The sequence below is a fragment of the Haliotis asinina genome, chromosome 5 (genome assembly GCF_037392515.1).
Source record: "Haliotis asinina isolate JCU_RB_2024 chromosome 5, JCU_Hal_asi_v2, whole genome shotgun sequence".
NCBI lineage: Eukaryota > Metazoa > Mollusca > Gastropoda > Lepetellida > Haliotidae > Haliotis > Haliotis asinina.
The window spans coordinates 55647207-55667523 of record NC_090284.1 but is presented as its reverse complement, the minus strand read 5'-3'; the positions used below and the strand labels follow the sequence as shown (position 1 = coordinate 55667523).

At 39.3% G+C, this 20317-nt stretch overlaps 2 protein-coding genes across 3 annotated transcripts in view; both read left to right on the top strand.

Annotated features, from left to right (window-relative positions):
- The first annotated feature begins 59 nt into the window (after positions 1-59).
- LOC137284854 (D-beta-hydroxybutyrate dehydrogenase, mitochondrial-like) overlaps positions 60-20317 on the top strand; it is a 183285-nt gene continuing 163027 nt past the window's right edge. The window contains exons 1-7 of one of the 2 annotated variants that reach the window (XM_067816874.1): positions 60-147; positions 1302-1516; positions 2566-2766; positions 3349-3501; positions 4161-4354; positions 5281-5517; positions 5944-7681. In XM_067816874.1, the coding sequence (XP_067672975.1) occupies positions 1303-1516; positions 2566-2766; positions 3349-3501; positions 4161-4354; positions 5281-5517; positions 5944-6048 (1104 nt within the window). In that variant the 5' untranslated portion in view covers positions 60-147; position 1302 and the 3' untranslated portion in view covers positions 6049-7681. Of the gene's footprint in view, positions 148-1301; positions 1517-2565; positions 2767-3348; positions 3502-4160; positions 4355-5280; positions 5518-5943; positions 7682-20317 lie in introns of those variants that run through there. The other variant, XM_067816875.1, reaches the window with a different exon arrangement.
- Positions 8751-19958, top strand: LOC137284485 (D-beta-hydroxybutyrate dehydrogenase, mitochondrial-like). Its single transcript, XM_067816309.1, has 7 exons — positions 8751-8807; positions 11979-12193; positions 13252-13452; positions 13778-13930; positions 14757-14950; positions 15938-16174; positions 19311-19958. Exons 2-7 carry the CDS (start codon positions 11980-11982, stop codon positions 19413-19415), a joined length of 1104 nt encoding a protein of 367 aa, XP_067672410.1. The 5' UTR covers positions 8751-8807; position 11979; the 3' UTR covers positions 19416-19958.

Below are 20317 nucleotides of genomic sequence, written 5' to 3'. Positions count from 1 at the left end.
AATGAAGCATAGTGTTAGATAAGTGAGACGAGGAGACAGTCTAGATGGAATGCGCGTGTGTACTCCGCTGTGAGGCTGAACTTCGATCCCTGTATCTCTAGAGTCCCTGCGTCACGCTCTTGCGGAGATATACCCGGTCGAAACAACGTGAGTAGACATCAAATTGCACCGTATTAATATAATCTGGTGTTTACCTGATAAAATTATATGATCTGGTGTTCGCCTGCTAATGTTAAACATTTACCACATTCGAGTGTACGTGTTGGGTGCGAATAATGCTGTACTTATGTACGTGTCATCACCAAGATCGTTATGTTAGTTATTAGTTTACTGACAATAAAATACGTGCTCCGTATGTTTAGTTATAATGGCTATATGTTGGCGTCAAAAGGTATCCGTGAGTTACCCAGTTGCGCATATCGATGCTCACGCTGTTGATCACTGGAGTGTCTGGTCCAGATTGGATTATTTACAGACCGCCGCCATCTAGCATGGATATTGTTGAGTGGGGCGTAATACTAAAGTCACTCACAGATTATACTGGAGTTAAGTGGTTTAATCGCTCGTTTATCACACCGACGGTACAGGATCTATTCTCCGCGTGGATACCCCCCTGTGATAATTGAGAGAAGCGGCGTAAAACCAAACTAACTAACTAGTGTGCTAGTTGTGGATTACCTTATTGTTTTTATGAATGAAGGGGATCTTTTCCAGAGCACACATATATAGGAAGAAACGTGAGTCTTACATTCGCTGACATTTACAGTTTACATCGTGTACTACATATTAATGATTTCAAATGTTGCTCGATGTCGCAAATTCAAATCGACATATCAGTATCTCTCCAAAATCGGAGTTCCTCCATTCAAGTATTTCGTCGGGACAATGATATGGCATAATTATCATATAGATCATCATCATCATCATCATCATCATCATCATCATCACTAAATAGAGTTGTGTCGATTTTCATCAAACGTATTAGTTTACATCGTATTCAGGCTACTTAGAAAAGAATCAGTTAATTAGATTTCATGAATTCAGTTCGCCACAAGTGAACTATCTTCATAATTCAGTACTTACAAACAATTCCCTTTAAAATGAAAAGGTGGTCGCCAGCGAGTTGGGTAGATTTTGAACCTGAGGAATTCTAGACTGCTTCATTTAGCATTGCTGAAAAGGATGGACAAAGGGGATATAATGCAGATCAGAAATTGAAAGACAGAATACATATATGAGTCTGAATTGTGTACATTCAGCGTATGTCTTTGATCATATACATGATAAGATATCTGTTCCAGAATGGGGCTGCTTGAAACACTGGGCCTCCAGTTCTTCGAGATCACATTCTGTGGCTGTATGGTGCTAATGGTCTATGCCTGTCTCCAGAAAGTCGTGCTCGTCAGTTGTTGTGTTGGCCTCATATTATTTTACACCTTCCGGGTCATACAGGAACGAGGCACAGAACAGATAATTCCCGATGGCCGATACGTCCTTATAACGGGGTGCGATACAGGTACAATTCGATTAATGACTAGTTTGACCGTTAAGTAACATGGCACTAAGTTACGTTACATATACAATATATGTCTTGAAATTTTACTTTAAGCGTAATTGCAGTGTATTGAATACTACATATTTGTATTACAGGAAGACTTGCAATAATACCTGACGCAAGTAATGTATACAGTCAGACCGATATCTGTATACATGTTTCAAGTCAGGGAGTTCGATTTCGATTCTACTCATGAATGCAATTTTCATTCTTCATTTGAATGTAGGCCATCGGCCCTTCATACAAAGTTATACATTAGCAGTCTTCAAGCTTCAGCGACGACAGTTGCTAGCATAGAAGATGAAAATTCTTAAAACCAGATGAGTAACAGTACACATCAGTCGGTTAAATTTACACATGGTTGGATAGTTGAAATGTAGCAGGGAAGAAATGATCACCAATTTAGTGGTACACATTTTCTACGGTGTTAAACAGACACTTTTAATTTTCAAACAATCTGAAGCGTTTGTGTCCATTTATTTATCAGTTTCTATATTCAATTTTGTGTGACCTACACCTGAACTTGGCTTGGACAATGGGGAATTTCGTGATAGTTATACAAAGAAGATGTGGCTCAGCACCGAAAATAAATCTAAATTGAGAATATGAATAAGTTTTCGATCCATTAGTCCTCGAGGAATGCCATTCTTGTAAATATGTGGTTTAGTCTCTAGATACGAATTCAGGAATACAAATTTTCACAACGTGGAGTCCATTCTCAGTGTCCAAATGATTGTCTTCAGTGATATAGCTATTCGATATCATTCGACGACCAGTAACTGAATACCAAATTAAAAATGCGAGGGCCTTATTGATAATCAACATTTTACTCAAGTCTTCATTTTCTGACTTATTGGGAACTTAATCATAAATGTAAACCTTTGCTTATATTTACATATATCATGTTTTCTTTTTATCTTGTAACTGTTTCATTTTATTGAATTTTGAGCCATGCACATCAGTTTTTGTTAAGGCTTAGACTTTTGTTGCTCTATTTTACCTGTACCTAGGCATCGGTAAGGCGCTTGCCAAACGGCTTGCTGCCCAAGGCTTCAACGTACTGGCCACATGTTTGGATGTAAATAGTAACGGTGCATCAGAACTGACGAAAGCCGGTGGTGAAAAAATGCACGTGCTTCCTCTTGACGTCACTTCCGAAGAGAGCGTCGAAGCCTGCGCAAAAACAGTTCAACATATACTTGGCGATAAAGGTAATAAAAATATTCATACGTGCCAGTCGACAAGCTAATAATGATTCATAATATATGGCCGTGCACTCTACTCTAGATTGTTAACACCAGTGGTATGATGTTTAAGATATAATGTAGACATTAAAAGTTTATATGTAACCAAACTAAACCGTTGATCTTCATGATGCTGATCACTGGATTGTGACATAACAAAGGACAAACAAACAAACAAACAAACCGCAACAACAGCAAAGAGGTATACACCTAAAGAAACGCAATTTACACACCAGTGTGCTAGATATACACAGTCGACAAGCTAATAATGATTCATAATATATGGCCGTGCACTCTACTCTAGATTATTAACACCAGTGGTATGTTGTTTAAGATATAATGTAGACCTAAAGAGTAACCAAACTAAACCGTTGATCCTCCGCACCTATCGTAGATAGGTGCTCATTATTCTGCTCATGTTCACTGGCTTGTGACAAAACAAAGGGCAAACAAACAAACAACAACAAACAGGTACATACGCATTTTACATGCAAGGTTGCTAGATATAAGCTAACAGGAAAACATAACCCTGCGGATTCTTATTTTTAGGTGTCTGGGCCATCGTCAACAACGCAGGTGTGATAGGTATGGGGGATGTCGAGCTTCTTACAATGGACATGTACAAGCGGCTAGCTGATGTGAATCTCTTCGGAATGATCCGAACTACAAAGGCCTTTTTACCAATGATCCGAAAATGTAAAGGTATGTCATTTACATAGTGAGTGTATGCTATTGCCGTTATTGTCAATCAATACATCTCTGGTCTTTATGCCATCGCAATACAGGTATTTTCTTGTAAGGTGAGGTGTCAAAAGAGCTCGGGAAAAGAGGAAATGTTACAATATCGTGTCTGATACAATTGCAAGTAGTAGAAATGTATTATGCGAAGTCTCGCTTCTGTAGCTGTCCCATTCCATTCACTCCAATGACTGGATCGTTCATATGTCGCTCGGACCATGGTGAGGTATAACAAACTGTTTATCCAGTGGCGGTCTGTAAGCAATCGAGTCTAGACCAGACGATCAAGTGCATTGATCAATCCACCCGGGATACGATGGCATGTGTCAACCAAGTCAGCGACCACCCGATCCCGTCATTCGCCTATATCGACGAGTTGGATTGCTGAAGACTAATTCTTACTCGGATCTTCACAGGTTTACAATATTGTATCATGTAAAATGGCGGTCTGGTTCTTTAGTAACCTAACATCAGTGAGGTGTCCATGTTATGAAATAGTATGACAGTGAGCCAGACCCAGTTCACCACCACCGTAGCCAGATTCTACCTCCAATTATGATGAGTGAATTGATATATGGTGTATACTGAGCTGTTATATATTGAGTATATTGATTGCTGAAAAGGTCGAGTCATCAATGTAACAAGTGTCCGGGGCATTGTGGCATTTCCGGCCAACTCCTCATATGTTGTGAGCAAGTTCGGCGCTGAGGGCTTCTCCGATTGCCTTCGTATGGAGATGAAGAGGTTCGGAGTCAAAGTTGTTATCGTCGAACCAGGAAACTTCGGCGGGGCGACGGCACTGTGGGATGAGGCTAATGTACGTAACTGAGTCCTAGGCATTCCGATGCAGTAGTGCTTGATTTAAAAGATATGAAAGAAAAATTATTTACGTTTGTACAGCTAAAGGTGGTCGACTTCTCTAACATGTTTAAGATTTTGAAACTTTTTGTTTAGTTTGGTTTCTCATCACTGTCAACTTTTTGTACACGTCGTTTGACCAAGGGCTCTCCTTACCAAGAGTTAAACCACTACGGAAAGTTTTTATCCATTGTTATTGAAAGTGTTTCATTAGCAAAACTTGATTAACTGCCCTAGGGTAATTATTTCTATGTTAAAAATAAATTGTACTTATTCTGATAATCTTCAACCTGTCTAATATATTACACGCCTATTAAGTATGTATACCCCCGTGGTTTAATCACCTTAACTACATTAGTTACTGAAATAAACTACCTTGTAGTGATTATGCTATACAAAATAGACAGTACAACTATCGGCTTTTAGGTTATTTCTTTAAGTACAATAAAAAAAACGACTAAAAATGTTTAGAAATGCATGGCCAATCAAATCAAATACATTTGATCCCATCGAGGCAATACGTTCATTTTCTAATGATTTTAAGTTCCTATTTAAGTGAGTGATTGAGTTAAAATTTAAGGTCACATCGGAAATATTGCAGCCATATTGTGACAACAAATGTAGATGCACAATAAATATAAGTAATTAAGGAAACAGTCATCGACGGACTGTGAAATAACTTGAGCATCACAAAAAGGGTTAAAACTAGCTAGCATGTATTAAAGGAGAAAACAATGTTAGACCCATATTCCAAGCAAGGTGTACAGGTGTAGATATTCTTCTCCTACGCGGTACAAGCTCCAAGCTCACTATTATTCGTCGAATGATCATGGTAATGTTGTCAAGGTTCATTGTTCTCATCAATGACATATTCTTGTCATAAAGGTTCAGAGGATGAAGAACGCCAATGTGGAAATGATGTCAGCAGCGAGCCATGACGTCATCACAGCGTATGGGCCCCGGTATCTTGACACGATGTTTGAAGGGGCTGTTAAAGGATGTTCGACATCATTTCCCAATGTCGAACCTGTCATGGCGGCCCTTGTAGCTTCTGTCAGAAGCATTTCTCCTCAAAACCGTTACCTCGTAGACGGCAGCAACCAATGGTTCGACATTGACTGTGTAAGAATGAATGTTTCATCAGTGTAACAAATACTACCCATGAAGAGATGGTATTCTTTATCGTCATGTTCGACCCAAAGTAATTATCAAGCACACTATACAAAGGATATGCCGTAATATAAGCTTCAATCGAGTTGTCCCAAAGTAATTATCAAGCACACTATAGAATGAATATACAATTGATATACAATAAACTACAATCGAGTATCTTATGGATTCAGATTTAACAAAATCATGCTACTAAATGTAGAACACCGTCTTACCTTACATGTGAACAGTACGGCAATTGAAACAGTTTTATTTACACAATCACATACTTTGGAGATCTATCTCCGGTAAATTAGTTTTCTATCTTACACTATCGTATATCTGACACTACACAATCTAGGGATTGTTACAAGTGTGTTATATTTCATATGTTGACAGGTTATGGCCCGCCTTCGTCCGTTCGTGCCAGTCGGAATTCTGGACTATCTCATGTTGAAGGTGCGAGGACCACCTCCAGTTACTGCACAACCAGAGTTCCATTGATACTCAGAAATGTTTCCTGGATTTTGAAAAACTGAGTGATATTCTAGAGTGTGCCGAATATGACAGACATCTACAGTGTACGTGTAAAACAGTGTTTGAAGATTCCAATATATCCACATGATTCTTGTTTTTAAGTGTAGGTTTAGGCATCATTGGACAGTGCTCTGATACTGACGGAAAGGGAAGGGGATGGGGGTGAGGTTGGGTGGGGTGGGGTGAGGTGAGGTGGGGTGAGGTAAGGTGAGGTATTTTGAGTTATGTATTAATGGTAGAGCAGTCTTTTACACACTGTAGTAAAGCAATTATTTTCTTGCATTTACAGTTCTTGAAACATACTGTGCTGTTTAATGTAAAAGTGTACATGTAGTTTTTCTTTACTCGCCGTAACTCAGTGGTTGCTAGATTTGACAGTATTGTATCTACGAGAGGAAATAAAATATTCATTATACTCTCGCTATCACCGGAATTGTTGAATGTATGTAATTGTCTGGTGACAAATTTCCATGGTAGAAAGTCACACTTATTTTCGGTTGTTTTTGACCCCATTGTGCACCAAGAAATTGAGATAATTACCTCTGCAAGACTGTTCCTGTAGTTGCCCTAGAAACCTTTGTTCATGGGTTTGAGAACGGTCTTCGCGCCGATTTTGTTGCTATATTTTTCAGGACCATGCACTTACTCGTGAGATTTAACAATGTGGTGATCTGTATAACTTCGGATTTTCCTCCCACAGTAAGCAGACACGCTGTTTTTTTAAAACATGAGTACTAACCACAGCTGTAGTGTTTAAACCAGAACTCGCTCACTCAAGTTTAGTTAGGACTAGGTGGTATCTCATGCGCAAACATCCGAGATTGAAAAACGTCTTATAGAAGAAATCGACTTGACTAAAAATTAACAGAACTGTTTTCTATAATTCATACAACACCCACGAAAACAGATATACAGTTACACAGTATTGAATACATTATTACATACAGTAACGGCACCTAGAACAGGTAATCATGTCTTGCCCCAGCACTGTCACCGGTCAATAAAACATGCAAAGGCAAGTCAGTTGTTCGTGGTGAAAATACAGAGCATATGGTAGTACAAATATAATTAACGCATCGTCGGGTACACGCTGAGTCACTGGCGCCTCTAACATCGACATATTTTGGGAATTTTAAGGTGCAAATTGGAAAAATGGGTAATGATGCTTTATTCAGGTAAATAAACCACCGGGCCATTGTACAGGCACAGCGCATGAGATAGACATGAGCGCTGCATATATAATATGCAATATTGAGAACATAAACGTAACTAAAATATTTTTTGGACAGATATCCAATCTTAAAATATATTGCGTTTCTTAGCAACAAGAAATATATATTTTGTCAATTTATTGCAGATATTACGGAAGCACTAAAAGAAAGAGCGAGAGTGAGAGTGAGTGAGTGAGATACTTTTGAAGAAAAGGTGGTACAGGTACGGGAGGACATGGTCACTTTTTGATCTTGCCGCGTCCCGATCATCCATTTGTCCACTATAAGAATGAGTGTCTGTACGAACGAGTGGGAATGAATCCACAATTCATTAACACGTGATGAACTTGCCAAGCTGTATTTCTGAGAAAATAAATATAAACTATGTTCCCCCCTCGTCACTTTTTTCTATCCAAAATAAATTTAAAAGCCCTACAAGCTTCGTCACTTTAGAAAACAATGTGCCCGAGAAACATTTAATTTTGCATTATGCAGCCTTATCTCATTATAAATTGTGTTAACAAGAAGTGTATTTAAAGTGAAAAAATGGTTTAGTTTTAGGCCGCCTTTAGCACTATTTTAGAAATATGACGACAGGGGACACCAGAAATGGGCATCACACATTGTACTCATGTGGGGAATCGAACCTGGCACATTGGCGTGAAGAGCGAATGCTTTAACGACTAGGCCATACCTCCGCCTCTGGATTATAAAGTGACACCTTAAAGTCTATATAAACACAACATATTCGTGGTATATTATTTGAAATACTGTTTACTCTTGGAATTGTTTTAGCTGTTAGTTTGGACAAAGCTTTCAGACCCTCACATCAAAACAAATACTTATGAAGAAATCGTGCTCAAAATCACTCTTACCTGCGTCGTTTAAAAAAACTCCATGAGAACTGAACGCCAGTAAAGAGACTAATATCGATAAAACATCAACTCACATGATAGAAACAAGTCACACTGACCTAGCACACTGTCCTTCACAAACATGTAAGTGCACCACATGAATGACATTTTACGTTTGCCAAATCACCTTTCGTCGACTCTCTGGTAAAGTTAATCATGGGTCAAAATACAAGTTATTGAGTGAAGTAAACTACATAAAGAAAGTCTTACTTTTTTTGGTGTAACTACGGAAACCACGCACCCCAGAATGCTTATTGTGCATGTAGGCGATGTCAAAATAAAGGTCAAGGCTACAGTTGTTATCGCTTTGAAACTCTGTACGTAGGATATCACTCAAAAATATTAAGAATTTTAATGATAATTAGCATGTTCCCTGACGTACAGTTGTAAAAATGTCCATAAAATCCATGTGAGGATATTTGTAATGGTTATTGAAATTCTGATTCGTTGTAATTTTGCCAATGAAGCATAGTGTTAGTTAAGTGAGACAAGGAGACAGTCTAGATGGAATGCGCGTGTGTACTCCGCTGTGAGGCTGAACTTCGATCCCTGTATCTCTAGAGTCCCTGCGTCACGCTCTTGCGGAGATATACGAAACAACGTGAGTAGACGTCAAATTGCACCGTATTAATATAATCTGGTGTTTACCTGATAAACTGATAAAATTAATATAATCTGGTGTTCGCCTGCTAATGTTAAACATTTACCACATTCGAGTGTACGTGTTGGGTACGAATAATGCTGTACATATGTACGTGTCATCACCAAGATCATTATGTTAGTTATTCGTTTACTGACAATAAAGTACGTGCTCTGTGTGTTATAAAAGCTATATGTTGGTGTCAAAAAGTATCCGTGAGTTACCCAATTGCGCATATGGATGTTCATGCTGTTTTTTTCTTTGCTGTTATCGACAAAAACGGAATAGTATACAGGGCTGGATTCAAATATTGCTATCCTGCTTGCACCAGGCGGGTGTAGCCTATGACAAGATCTCAGCCGCACCATCCAAATTTCAAAACTGTATGCTTATAATGTTCGACTTAATACTGATGTATTTCTCAAAGATTGACTTGCACCTTGCGCAGGTTAGATTCATAAGTAGGTTCATTAGGTAAAATTAGTGCCAGTGCAAGCAACAAAGTATTAAATCAAGCCCTGATATGTATTCACAGGTATGTGATGGTGTTAATGTCATAAACATACAAGTATATTGCTCTACAGTCTTTGCTTAAGTTCAGTGTTAGATATGGACTATATCCAAGCAGGTAGTGCATTACTAGGCAAATACAGTATGTAGTGATGACCAAAATTTGCTCTAAGTTCAGTGTTAGATATGGATTATATCCAAGCAGGTAGTGCATTACTAGGCAAATACAGTATGTAGTGTTGACCAAAATTTGCTCTAAGTTCAGTGTTAGATATGGATTATATCCAAGCAGGTAGTGCATTACTAGGCAAATACAGTATGTAGTGATGACCAAAATTTGCTCTAAGTTCAGTGTTAGATATGGATTATATCCAAGCAGGTAGTGCATTACTAGGCAAATACAGTATGTAGTGATGACCAAAATTTGCTCTAAGTTCAGTGTTAGATATGGATTATATCCAAGCAGGTAGTGCATTACTAGGCAAATACAGTATGTAGTGTTGACCAAAATTTGCTCTAAGTTCAGTGTTAGATATGGATTATATCCAAGCAGGTAGTGCATTACTAGGCAAATACAGTATGTAGTGATGACCAAAATTTGCTCTAAGTTCAGTGTTAGATATGGATTATATCCAAGCAGGTAGTGCATTACTAGGCAAATACAGTATGTAGTGTTGACCAAAATTTGCTCTAAGTTCAGTGTTAGATATGGATTATATCCAAGCAGGTAGTGCATTACTAGGCAAATACAGTATGTAGTGTTGACCAAAATTTGCTCTAAGTTCAGTGTTAGATATGGATTATATCCAAGCAGGTAGTGCATTACTAGGCAAATACAGCATGTAGTGTTGACCAAAATTTGCTCTAAGTTCAGTGTTAGATATGGATTATATCCAAGCAGGTAGCGCATTACTAGGCAAATACAGTATGTAGTGTTGACCAAAATTTTGTAAACTTATCATATGAACAAGTTGTAAATGCTATACATTTTGAAACATAATATTACTGGCAGCAGATTCTAAAGATATTCTTTTGGTCTGGTATTATTCCATATTTTCGGTTGCGAAAGATTGTTTGTTTAGTAAGAAGCAAAATTATATTCAAAGGATCATTTCGATTTTCCTTTAATCCAAATAGTATGGTGTGTGGGGTAAGTTTAATTATTCCAGCATCAGACATGAGCCACTCTTCAATTTTCTTCCAAAGTCTATTTATCACATTGCAGTCCCCCAAAAAGGTGTAAAATAGTTTCATTAGCTACACAGGGGTGAGTGACTGGCTTTTATTTTATGTTCGTGCCTAAGATATTGTTAATAATTTTCATTTGGAACCATCTTAATTCTGTACTTTGTGTACATCTAAATGGAATAATATTGTAAGTTCTCCAATCTGATTCATCAATGTTAAATTCAAGTATGGTTTCCCATTTTAAATTTGAGGCTGATTTCTTGAATTTTGACGGGAGAAGAGTATAAAACAACTTGCTTCCCTCAGACTGTAGCAGTTTATGAATGTAGTAAGGTTCTATAGGCAGTTCTAATGTTATGTGGTCTGAATTAAGGGTAGCACGATTGTAATATTTTTGCAGGCGTTTAACACAACTGATCATACTTTGATAAGATGAGAAATTGGCTTTGCAATGAAATTTAGTTACAAATTCATTAAAATCTAAATATTTTCCATCTTTATCCAGTAGATCTTTGACTGGCCTTACTCCTTTCTTGTACCAATCTGGGTAGAAAGGTGTTTGATTACCAATCATTTGTTTGTTGTTGAACCACAAAGGAAATGTCAGAAATTCCTCAACACATGGTGATTATTTCAATAAGGTTTCAGTGTAATCTGCACAAGCCAAAAGTACATGACTCATGCTCATGCTCTTTGTCACTGGTTTGTCTGGTCCAGACTCTATTATTTACTGAACGCCGACATATAGCTGGAATGTTGCTGAGTGCGGCGTAATACTAAACTCACTCACTCACAGATTATACTGGAGTTAAGCGGCTTAATCGCTCGTTTATCACGCCGATTGTACAGGCTCGATTTTCACCACGTGGATACCCTTCTGTGATACTGCCGGAATAACTGAGAGAAGCGGCGTAAAACCAAACTAATTCACTAGTGTGCTAGTTGTAGATTACCGTCATCAACATCATCATCATCATCATCATCATCAAATAGAGTTGTGTATACGTTTTCGATTTTCATCAAACGTATTGGTTTACATCTTATTCCGACTGCTTAGAAAAGAATCATTTGGTAAGATTTCATGAATTCAGTTCTCCACAACTGAATTATCGTCATGAATGAAATGATTCTGCATACAACTCTAGTGACAGATATACTGATGCATCACTTGTGCTAGACTAACGCTAAGTCGCTGAATGTAGAAAATTGTGAAAGACACAAGCAATTCCCTTTAAAATGAAAAATCTCCAGCGAGTTGGGTACATTTTGAACCTGAGGAATTCTAGACATGCTTCACTTAGCATTGCTGAAAAGGATGGACAAAGGGGAAATAATGCAGATCAGAAATTGAAAGACAGAATACATATATGAGTCTGAATTGTGTACATTCAGCGTATGTCTTTGATCATACACATGGTAAAATATCTGTTCCAGAATGGGGCTGCTTGAAACACTGGGCCTCCAGTTCTTCGAGATCACATTCTGTGGCTGTATGGTGCTAATGGTCTATGCCTGTCTCCAGAAAGTCGTGCTCGTCAGTTGTTGTGTCGGCCTCATATTATTTTACACCTTCCGGGTCATACAGGAACGAGGCACAGAACAGATAACTCCCGATGGCCGATACGTCCTTATAACGGGGTGCGATACAGGTACAATTCGATTAATGACTAGTTTGACCGTTAAGTATCATGGCACTCGGTTACATATCAAATATATGTCTTGCGATTCTATATTACACAGAATTACAGTATTGAATACTACATATGTGTATTACAGGAAGACTTGCAATAATACCTTAGGCGATACATCAAGTAACGCATACCGTAATACCGATATCGATTTTGAATGCAATTAGTATAGTCATTTGAATGTAGGCCATTCACTTTGACACAAAGTTATACATTAGCAGCCTTCAGGCTTCAGCGAGGTCCCGGGGAAGAATAAGCCTTCAGCAACCCATGCTTGCCATGAAAGGCGAATATGACTGTCGTAAGAGGCGACTAACGGGATCGGGTGGTCAGGCTCGCTGACTTGGTTGACACATGTCATCGGGTCCTAAAACTCACTCACTCACTCAAGCTTCAGCGACGACAGTTGCTAGCATAGAAGATAAAAATTCTCAAAACCAGGGGAGTAACACTACAAATAACTCGGTTACATTTTTGAATTTAGTGGTACTCATTTACTGCATAGTTAAACGAACACATTTCACACAATCTTAAGCGTTTTGGTTTATTTTTTTATCAGTTTCCATATTCAATTTGGTGGTAACTGCACCTGAACTTGGCTTGGGCAATACGAAATATCGTGACAGTTATTCAAAGGAGATGTGGCTCAACACCCAAGATAAATCTAAATTGAGAATACGTTTTCAATCCGCTATTCATGCCATTCTTGTAAATACATGTTTTAAGCTCTAGATACGAATTCAGGAATAAAAAGGGTCAGAACGGAGAGTCCATTCTTAGTTTCCATATGATTGATTTCAGTAGTATAGCTATTCGACATCATTCGACGACAAGTAACTGAATTCCAAATTAAAAATGCGAGGGCCAGTTGGGAGCGTAATCATAAATGTAAACATTTACGTATATCTATATGTACCATGCTTTTCGATTTTTGTAACTGTTTCACTTTATTCAATTTTTAGCTAAGCATATCAGTGTTAAGGTTTTGACTTTTGTTGCTCTAATTTACCTGTACCTAGGCATCGGTAAGGCGCTTGCCAAACGGCTTGCTGCCCAAGGCTTCAACGTACTGGCCACATGTTTGGATGTAAATAGTAACGGTGCATCAGAACTGACGAAAGCCGGGGGTGAAACAATGCACGTGCTTCCTCTTGACGTCACTTCCGAAGAGAGCGTCGAAGCCTGCGCAAAAACAGTTCAACAGATACTTGGCGATAAAGGTAATAAAAATATTCATACATGCCAGTCGACAAGCTAATAATGATTCATAATATATGGCCGTGCACTCTACTCTAGATTGTTAACACCAGTGGTATGTTGTTTAAGATATAATGTAGACCTAAAGAGTAACCAAACTAAACCGTTGATCCTCCGCACCTATCGTAGATAGGTGCTCATGATTCTGCTCATGCTCACTGGATTGTGACGAAACAAAGGGCAAACAAACAAACAAACAACAACAAACAGGTACATACGCATTTTACATGCAAGGTTGCTAGATATAAGCTAACAAGAAAACTTAACCGCACGGATTCTTATTTTTAGGTCTCTGGGCCATCGTCAACAACGCAGGTGTGACAGGCATAGGGGATGTCGAGCTTTTTACAATGGACATGTACAAGCGGCTAGCTGATGTGAATCTCTTCGGAATGATCCGAACTACAAAGGCCTTTTTACCAATGATCCGAAAATGTAAAGGTATGTCACTTACATGGTGAGTGTATGCTATTGCCGTTATTGTCAAATCAATACTTCGTTGGTCTTTATGCCATCGCAATACAGGTATTTTCAGGTAAGATGAGGTGTCAAAAGAGCTCGGGAAAAGCGGAAATGTTACAATATCGTGTCTGATACAAGTAGTAGAAATGCATTAAGCTAAATCTCGTTTCTGTAGCTATCCCATTCCATTCCATTCACTCCTATGACTGGATCGTTCATATGTCGCTCGGACCATGGTGAGGTGACCATGACTGTCGAGAGAGCGGAAGATTCTCCGGTTGTGTCAATCCAAAACAGGTTACTGTTTATCCACGTAACGCAGGCATTATGGGGATGACCTTTGGGGATGGCGATGGCGATGGCGAATCATTCGGTGAGTGAGTGAGCTTTGTTTTACGCTGCAATCAGCAATATTTTACGTATATGGTGGCGGTCTGTAAACAATCGACCAGTCAATCCAGTGATCAACAGCATGAGCATCGATCAGTCTAACCGGGATACGATAGCATGTGCCAATTGAGTCAGCGACCACCCGATCCCGTTACTCACCTCTTTCGGATCTTCACGGGTTTACAATATTGTATCAAGTAAAATGGCGGGCTGGTTCTTTAGTGGTCTAGCGTCAGTGAGGTGTCCATGTTATACAGTGAAATGGTATGACAGTTAGCCAGACCCATGAAACCGCGGACAGTTCACCACCAGCGTAGCCAGATTCTACCTCCAATTATGATGAGTGAATTGATTTACCCTGTATATTGATCTGTTTTATATTGAGTAATTTTTTACTATATTGATTGCTGAAAAGGTCGAGTCATCAATGTAACAAGTGTCCGGGGCATTGTCGCATTTCCGGGCCACTCCCCATATGTTCTGAGCAAGTTCGGCGCTGAGGGCTTCTCCGATTGCCTTCGTATGGAGATGAAGAGGTTCGGAGTCAAAGTTGTTATCGTCGAACCAGGAAACTTCGGCGGGGCGACAGCACTGTGGGATGAGGCTAATGTACGTAACTGTCCTAGGCATTCCGATGCAGTAGTGCTTAATATAAAAGAAATGAAGGAAAAATACTGTAACAAGTTGTTTTTGTTTTATGTGTTGCAATATTTATGAAAACCTGTTCATATTTACATTTGTACAATTAAAAGTGGTTGACCTAACAGGTTTAAGATTTGGTTTAGTTTGGTTTCTCATCATTGTCAACTTTTTGTACACGCCGTTTGACCAAGGGCTCTCCTTACCAAGAGTTAAACCACTACTGAAAGCTTTGTCCATTGTTCTTGACAATGTTTTAACAGCACTACTTCATTAACTGCCCTAGGGCAAGTATTTCTACTGTAAAAATCAAATTCTACTTATTTGGACAATATTCATTCTGTTTAATACATTACACGCGTATTAAATATGTATACCCCCGTGATGTAAGCCGTCTAATTACATTAACTACATGAGTTATTCAAATACCTTCAATGTAAGGGTGATTAATCTATATATAATAGACAGTACAACTGTAGATGTTTAGGTTATATCTTCAAGTACACAACAAGATGAATAAAAATGCTTAGCAATGCATGTCCAATCAAAACAAATACATTAACGTATATCCGATCTTGGAAATACGTTTATTTTCTAATGATTTTCAGTTCCTATTCCAAGTGAGTGGTTGAGTTAAAATTTAAGGCCACATGGGCAATGTTACAGCCATATGGTGACCAGGAATGTTGTAGATACACAATGAATTCAAATAATTAAAGACCCAGTCATTGACGGGCTGTGAAATAACTTGAGCATCACAGAAAGAGTCAAAACTAGCTAGCATGTATTTTTAAGAGGAGAAAACAATGTTAGACTCATATTCCAAGGAAGGTGTACAGGTGTAGATATTCTTCTCCTACGCGGTACAAGTTCCAAGCTCACTATTATTCGTCGAATGACCATGGTAATGTTGTCAAGGTTCATTGTTCTCATCAATGACATATTCTTGTCATAAAGGTTCAGAGGATGAAGAACGCCAATGTGGAAATGATGTCAGCAGCGAGCCATGACGTCATCACAGCGTATGGGCCCCAGTATCTTGACACGATGTTTGAAGGGGCTGTTAAAGGATGTTCGACATCATTTCCCAATGTCGAACCTGTCATGGCGGCCCTTGTAGCTTCTGTCAGAAGCATTTCTCCTCAAAACCGTTACCTCGTAGACGGCAGCAACCAATGGTTCGACATTGACTGTGTAAGAATGAATGTTTCATCAGTGTAACAAATGCTTTTGGGACTTGGTAGCCAACGAACTGCACGTGCAGAGATGCTACTCTTTATCATCATGTCTTGACCCAAAGTAATTATCAAGCACACTATACAAAGGATATGCCATGAGCTTCAATCGAGTTGGCCCAAAAGTAATTATCAAACACATTATACAGTGTATATACAACCGCCTGAAGTAATATTCAAGCACACTATAAATGAATATTCAATGGATATACAATAAACTCCAGTCGAGTATATTGTGCAAATCGTGGATTCAGATTTAAAAAATCATGCTATGTATAGGAGAAAAAACGCCTCCGAAGTTTTGGTAGAGAATGTAAACCTGAGGGGTAGGGAAATCCCGAGGGGCGTAGCCCCGAGGGATTTCCCGACCCCCGAAGGTTTACATTCTCTACCAAAACTGAGGAGAAGTTTTTTCTCTTGCTTATAAACCGTCATTTTAAATATTGCGTTATAAGGAATTAGGACCTCACTATACCGCGAACATTCGGAATGACAGCAATGTCGCAACTCTAATGCACAAGTTAGAAAACGCACGGGATTTTCACGCAGTGCACGTGTTTTTTGTGAGTGAGTCAGTTATATACCACGTGGTTACTTGAATCCGCTCATTGCTAACCATGGCAAACCAGAGCGAAGACGAAATGTTTTTAACACAGTCGCAGTTTAAGAAAGATGATGACAATGCTGCTGCTGCTGCTGCTGCTGCTGCTGCTGATGATGATGATGATGATGATGATGATGATGATGATTTTCTGTTCCGTTTCGCGGCACCTTTGACTGAGGAAGATATTGAAAGGAAATTATCTCGATGTGTTCCAAGAACGACAAGGTACAAAAATGATTGGGCGAAAGGAGTATTCAGGCGATGGCAAGAAGAGCGTCGGACGAGGTCAATGGATGCAAACATCGCGCTGTCGTCGTCCGTCTTGACTGAAGACTTGCTGGATATGACTGCTAAAGATATAAATACAGCCCTAAAGTATTTCCTATTCGAGGCGAGGAAAGTGGACGGGACTTGCTACCCAGCTGTTACTGTGTATGGGCTATTCACGGCAATAGCGTCACACTTGAAAGCTAACAAATCTCCTTACAATCTGATGGAAGGCGAAGAGTTCCAGGACAGCAGACAGGCACTGGACGCATGCATGCGTGAGAGGTCCACAGCTGGTCTTGGAGCAGACGTGAGAAAACCTACAGAGGTGATAACTCGAGACGAGGAGAACACTCTGTGGGAGAAGGGGGCTCTTGGAGAAGGCACGCCGCAAAAACTCCTGGACACAGTCCTCTACTTAACTGGTGAGTTGCATTTTGCATTTGATTTCCCTGTCGAAAAGTCGGATATTAGCAATTTTGGCATTTACAATCAAACCTTCACATCGAAAATAAATGTGATTAACTGGAACAAAATGCCCGACTTCACTTTGAGCCAAAACCAAACCAAACAAAGTTTGGATGGATATTTTGAATCCCGTGTTAAGACCAAAATAGATAAACATTATATAATTGTGTACGGAATTTTATTTTCCAGGACTTAACTTCGCCTTGAGAGGTGGAAAGGAACATCGGAGTTTAAGACTACACCAACAACCTCAGATTACAGGCCCACATACAGACCAGAACGGCCGCAGGTACCTGCAGTATGTGGAAGACGTCTCTAAGACAAATGCCGGGGGAGTGAAAGACAGGAAACTGCAGAAGAAAAAGGTGCGAGCGTATGAAAATACCAAGAACCCGGAACGATGTTATGTGCGCCTTTTCATGAAGTACAAGTCACTTTGGTATGTATTAGATGTTTTCTGATACATTTCTGATACATGTTATACATTCTTTAGATATACCACTCATTTAATCACATCATGCGGGTGACTTGACCCATACTGCATGTAAATTGTCTTATAATTTTACTCCCTGATGATGATTGCACGCATTGGTTTAGGGGCATATAAATGACAAATGCAAACATTTCATACTTAATTGATTCTATGTCAACACAATTTAACTTTCCAGCCTACCATCTTCAACTCGAGCAAATGCGTTTTACTTCACCCCGATGAAGAAACCTAAGGATGGAAAATGGTACCTAGAGTCGCCCATGGGCCACAACACAATCCAGACAACGGTGAAGAGAATATGTGCTGAAGCCGGAATTGAAGGAAGGAAAACGAACCACTCGCTCAGATGCACTGCTGCTACCCGTCTCTACGAGGCAAACATAAGCGAGCAACAGATTTGTGAACAAACTGGTATGTAACTCAATGAATATCTGCAAAACACGAATGAAACTTGAAGTGACTGGGCCAAATTGCAATTTGGCGATTTTAAATGCTAGAACTTGACATGTGATGTCAACATGTGTTATGGTTAACATGCCAAGATCCGGGTTCGAATCCCAATGATGGCCCCAAGCAAAGCGATTACAATATCATATAAATTGCTTTTCAAACGGTTATGTACAATTTGAAATGACTTATCAAGATGAATTCTTTTATTGTAGGTCACAAAAGCGAGGCAGTGAGGGTTTACAAGAGAACCAGTGATCAACAACAAGCAATGGCGTCAGATGTTTTCTCATGTTCAGCTCCAAAGAAAACTCAGACGTCTGCGACAGTGTCGGTTCCTACTTCAGAGGGAGATTCCGGTACAACACAAACTGTCGCTCACGGAAGTGTTACAATGACGTTCAATTTCAATTAAAACACTGTTGTCAGAGTTTTTGTTTTTCCTTTCCTGTGAATGCAGATTTCGGTGGCTGATCGCTCCAAACCGGTACTTTCGGGACGAGGGTTTACTCCTAGTAAAACCTGGGAATAGGTTTTACTTAAATCTAGTTAAACCTATTCCCAGGTTTTACATTGGGAGTAAAACCTCTTACCGGGTATTGGTGCAAGTAGAAAGGATAATGACCATTAAAGGCAGTGATCAGAATTAGGTTTATAATAAATGTAGAAGACCGTCTTACCAATACGTAAATTAGAACACAGTCTTATTTACACGATTATATAAAATGAAGGTCTATATGGCCGGTACTTCTCTTATATCTGACACAACACAATATAGGTATTGTTACAAGTGTGTTATATTCCATATGTTTACAGGTTATTGCCCGCCTTCGTCCGTTCGTGCCAGTCGAAATTCTGGACTATCTCACGTTGAAGGACCGAGGACCACCTCCAGTTGCTGCGGAACCAGAGTTCCAATGATGCTATGAAATATTTCCAGGATTTTGAAAAGCTGAGTGATATTCTAGAGTGTGTCGAATATGACAGACATCTACAGTGTACGCCTGGTATTGAATATACACCAGGGAAGATTCCTATATATCCACATGATTGTTGCTGTTAGGTATAGGCATCATTGGACAGTTGTCTAAAACAATGCTCTGATACTGACGGAAAGGGAAGGGGTTGGGGTGGGGTAGGGCGAGGAATATATTTATTTGTGTTATTTGTTAATGGTAGAGCAGACTTTTGCACATTGTAGTAACGTAATCATTTTCTTGCATTTACAGTTCTTGAAACATACTGTGCTGTTTAATGTAAAAGTGTATATGTAGTTTCGTTCTTTACTTTCGCTTGGTGTCAGTCAGTGGTTCCTGGATTGACAGTACTGTATCTACGAGAGGATAGATAGAATATGCATCATACTCTAGATATCACCGGAATTGTTGAATGTATGTAACTGTCGGTCTGTGAAAGATATCATGTATATACTTCAAATCTAAAGACGTCAATTGTAGAAAGTCACAGTTTTCTTCGGTTGTTTTTGACCCTATTGAGATAATTCCCTCTGCAAAACGGTGTCCCTGTGGTTGTCCTAGAAACCTTTGTGTAGGGGTTTGACTCCGGCCTCGCACGGATTTTGTTGCTATATTTTTCAGGACCATGCACTTGCGCGTGGGTTTTAACAAAGTGGCGATCTGTATGACTTCGGGCTTTCCTCCCACAGTAAGCAGGCACGCCGATTTTTAAACTTGAATGCTAACCACAGCTGTATTGTGTAAACCAGATATCGCTCACTCAAGTTTAGTTAAGACTAGGTGGTATCTCATACGCAAACATTTGAAAAACGTCTTTTAGAAGAAATCGACTTGACTAGGAAGCGA